Source organism: Lynx rufus, unplaced genomic scaffold, assembly GCF_022079265.1.
Source record: "Lynx rufus isolate CCGP_SWC_20201006 ecotype Redwood Valley unplaced genomic scaffold, mLynRuf1.p SCAF_4, whole genome shotgun sequence".
In the NCBI taxonomy this organism is placed as follows: Eukaryota; Metazoa; Chordata; class Mammalia; order Carnivora; family Felidae; genus Lynx; species Lynx rufus.
The window spans coordinates 119,516,746-119,519,248 of NW_025814856.1; the positions used below are offsets into that span (position 1 = coordinate 119,516,746).

A 2,503-nucleotide genomic window follows, 5' to 3' on the forward strand; every position below is an offset into this window, starting at 1 on the left:
AGAAACCGTTATGAGCCTTGAGAAAGAGGGGGGAGAAAAAATAAGAAAGCTACTTATAGCAAAGGAGAATTTATTCTACCAAAAATACTCATGACAATGCATCCTAATGTAATACAAAAATAAAAAGAAAGTGAAGATACAATTATATGATCACTTTCTTGCAGGCCTCATATATTGCTTTCAGGAAATCACATAGAGGGGTGTTGGATTAGATTTAGAACAACTGAAACTCCAAAATAATCTGTAAAAGATGGCTCTGAAACTGGACCAGGAGAATCACTAAACAGAAAATCTTCCACATTTAGAGGAGAGAGAGGGTAGGTCAGGAAGAAAAGAAAATAAAAATCAACTCTCAGAATAAAAGAAGGCAAAAGCACCTGGTCAAAGGGGTTTTTGTTTTGTGATGCTTTGTTTTGCTTTAATGTTTTTAGTAATTCAGATGCTGCAAGTCGATTGTGGTGAGTGTGTCTGTAAAAAAGTCAAAGCTGTCAGCTGAAATATCTACGGGACTGTCGAGGGAACCTGGCAAACTGGGCGAGACTGCATCTGAAAGCTGCAGGCAGGAATCTGTGGAAAAAACGTTAAAGTCCTGTAAAGAGGGGACCTCGAGGGCCTCGGGACTGTCATTGTTTAGGCCTGAGCCACAGTTCTGGCCCATTGTTGACAAGCAGTTAGAAACAGTGGGTGACTGGTGCTGAAAATGTTTCAGATTTTTCTCATTGCTGGTTAAAGGCGAAACTGGGAAACTTTGGGAGTCGCCATTGTGTCCATTGGGAGCCTGCTGCTGAGAGAGGGCATTTTGCTGAAAAGTGTAACCTTCCCTCTCCAGAAGGGCCCCGGAGACGCTCAGGGCTTGCTCAAAGAGCGACTTCTCTTCCTCGTCCTCCTCCACTTTCTCAGAGTCTTCGAGGCTTTTAAATTTCCCCTCGCTGTTGTGGTTCTCCTTGCACTGGGTCTGCCTCTTGTGCTTCATCCTCCGGTTCTGAAACCACACTTTCACTTGTCTCTCAGTCAGATCCAGCAGCGCTGCGATTTCCACCCTTCGGGGTCTGCAAAGGTACTTGTTGAAATGAAATTCTTTCTCCAGCTCTAAAAGCTGCGTGTTGGTGTAAGCAGTTCTCAGGCGTCGGGAGCCCCCGCCGCTGCCATCGGCGATTTCCAGGGATTCTGCGGAAAGGGAAACCAACAAGAGACACGCGCACAGTTGGAGGTGGAGGGGTCCGAGCGGGGTTATTCCACTGGAGAATAAATATAGCAGAAAAGATCAACTGCAACAAAATGGCCGCCCCTGGATGCAGTGGAGCTATTGTGCTGCCTTTCCTGGGAGCCCAGCCCGGGGAGACCCCATCTCTTTCCACCTCCACCAGATTCCTGCCTGTGGCTCCCCCCAACCTCTCCATCCGGGAGCAAACTTTATATTAGCCACACCACAATTTATAATTAATGCATCAGCTGCTTAGCTGAGCAAGAGCGATCTATCACTCTTCATTACTGTCAAAAAGCCAAACTCTAGGACAACTAGACAAGAGGAGGTCAGTTCCAACTCAAATAAATCATCCCACATTACACAAGTTAGGGAAAGTTTCCCCCCCCCTTCTTAAAAATATATATATGTCTCATTGTGCAGCGCAGGATCCCTTTTCTCTCCATCACACCCACTCCTGAGCCCACAGGGGAAGGGAAGGCAGCCAAGCATCTCTCCCTCTCTCCCCCTTCTCTCCCAGCCCACGCTCCCCTCCCCCATAACCGCTCCCCGGGCAGCCCCGAAGGAGCAGAGGGTCCCGGGACCTGGGGCCAAGTCTTTGGACTGACCTTTGTGGCTGAGGCAGGCAGGGCCGGTGGCGGCGGCGGCGGCGGCGGCGGCGGCCGAGGCGGGCGGCAGCGCGGTTTTCTTGGCCGCCTTCTTCTCCTTCATCCAGGGGTATTCGGGCGGCTGCAGGGCGCCGGCGGGCACTGGGCTGCCGCGGCTGCCCGCGGGGCTCGGCTTGGGGCGGCCGCCAGCGCCGTGGCGAGGGTGACTGCCCGGGTTCAGGCTGGGAATGGTCTGCTCAAAAGGAGGAGGAATCAGTGTCGAGTGTGAAAGCGTCGAGGTCTTGATTGATGAACTTTGAAATGTATCAGCGACAGGGGGAAAAGATGTCAGGCACTCAGCGAGCGACGGCTGGCTATTGATAAAACCAATCTCTCGCTCAAATTCGTAATTCATGGCCTTCTCCTTGGAGCCCCCTCGGAGAAAAAGTTCCCTCTTCTGGAGGGGCTTTGGGGGGGCAAGGCCCGGGAAAAAGGCGAGAGCAGAGGAAAAAAAAAATCTATCATAGAAGATCGCTGCTGGGGTGTTTTTTTTCTAATTCACTGATTACAGCCGTATGGGGACCGCGCTACTATTAAACTATTGAATTCATGGAGACAAGGTTGAAATTGGACCGAATTGGCTGTCACATGATTGCTTCTGCCCAATGACAATTTGGGCTTTAATCAAAAGAAGCCACTGTCTGTTTGATTG

General features: G+C 50.3%; 1 protein-coding gene across 1 annotated transcript; it reads right to left on the reverse strand.

The window, feature by feature from the left end:
• Positions 1–427: 427 nt before the first annotated feature.
• On the reverse strand, positions 428–2,206 carry HOXA2 (homeobox A2). The gene is made up of 2 exons (XM_047096516.1): positions 1,813–2,206; positions 428–1,167 (listed from the first exon to the last, which is right to left on the reverse strand). Exons 1-2 carry the CDS (start codon positions 2,204–2,206, stop codon positions 428–430), a joined length of 1,134 nt encoding a protein of 377 aa, XP_046952472.1.
• Between the last annotated feature and the right edge of the window lie 297 nt (positions 2,207–2,503).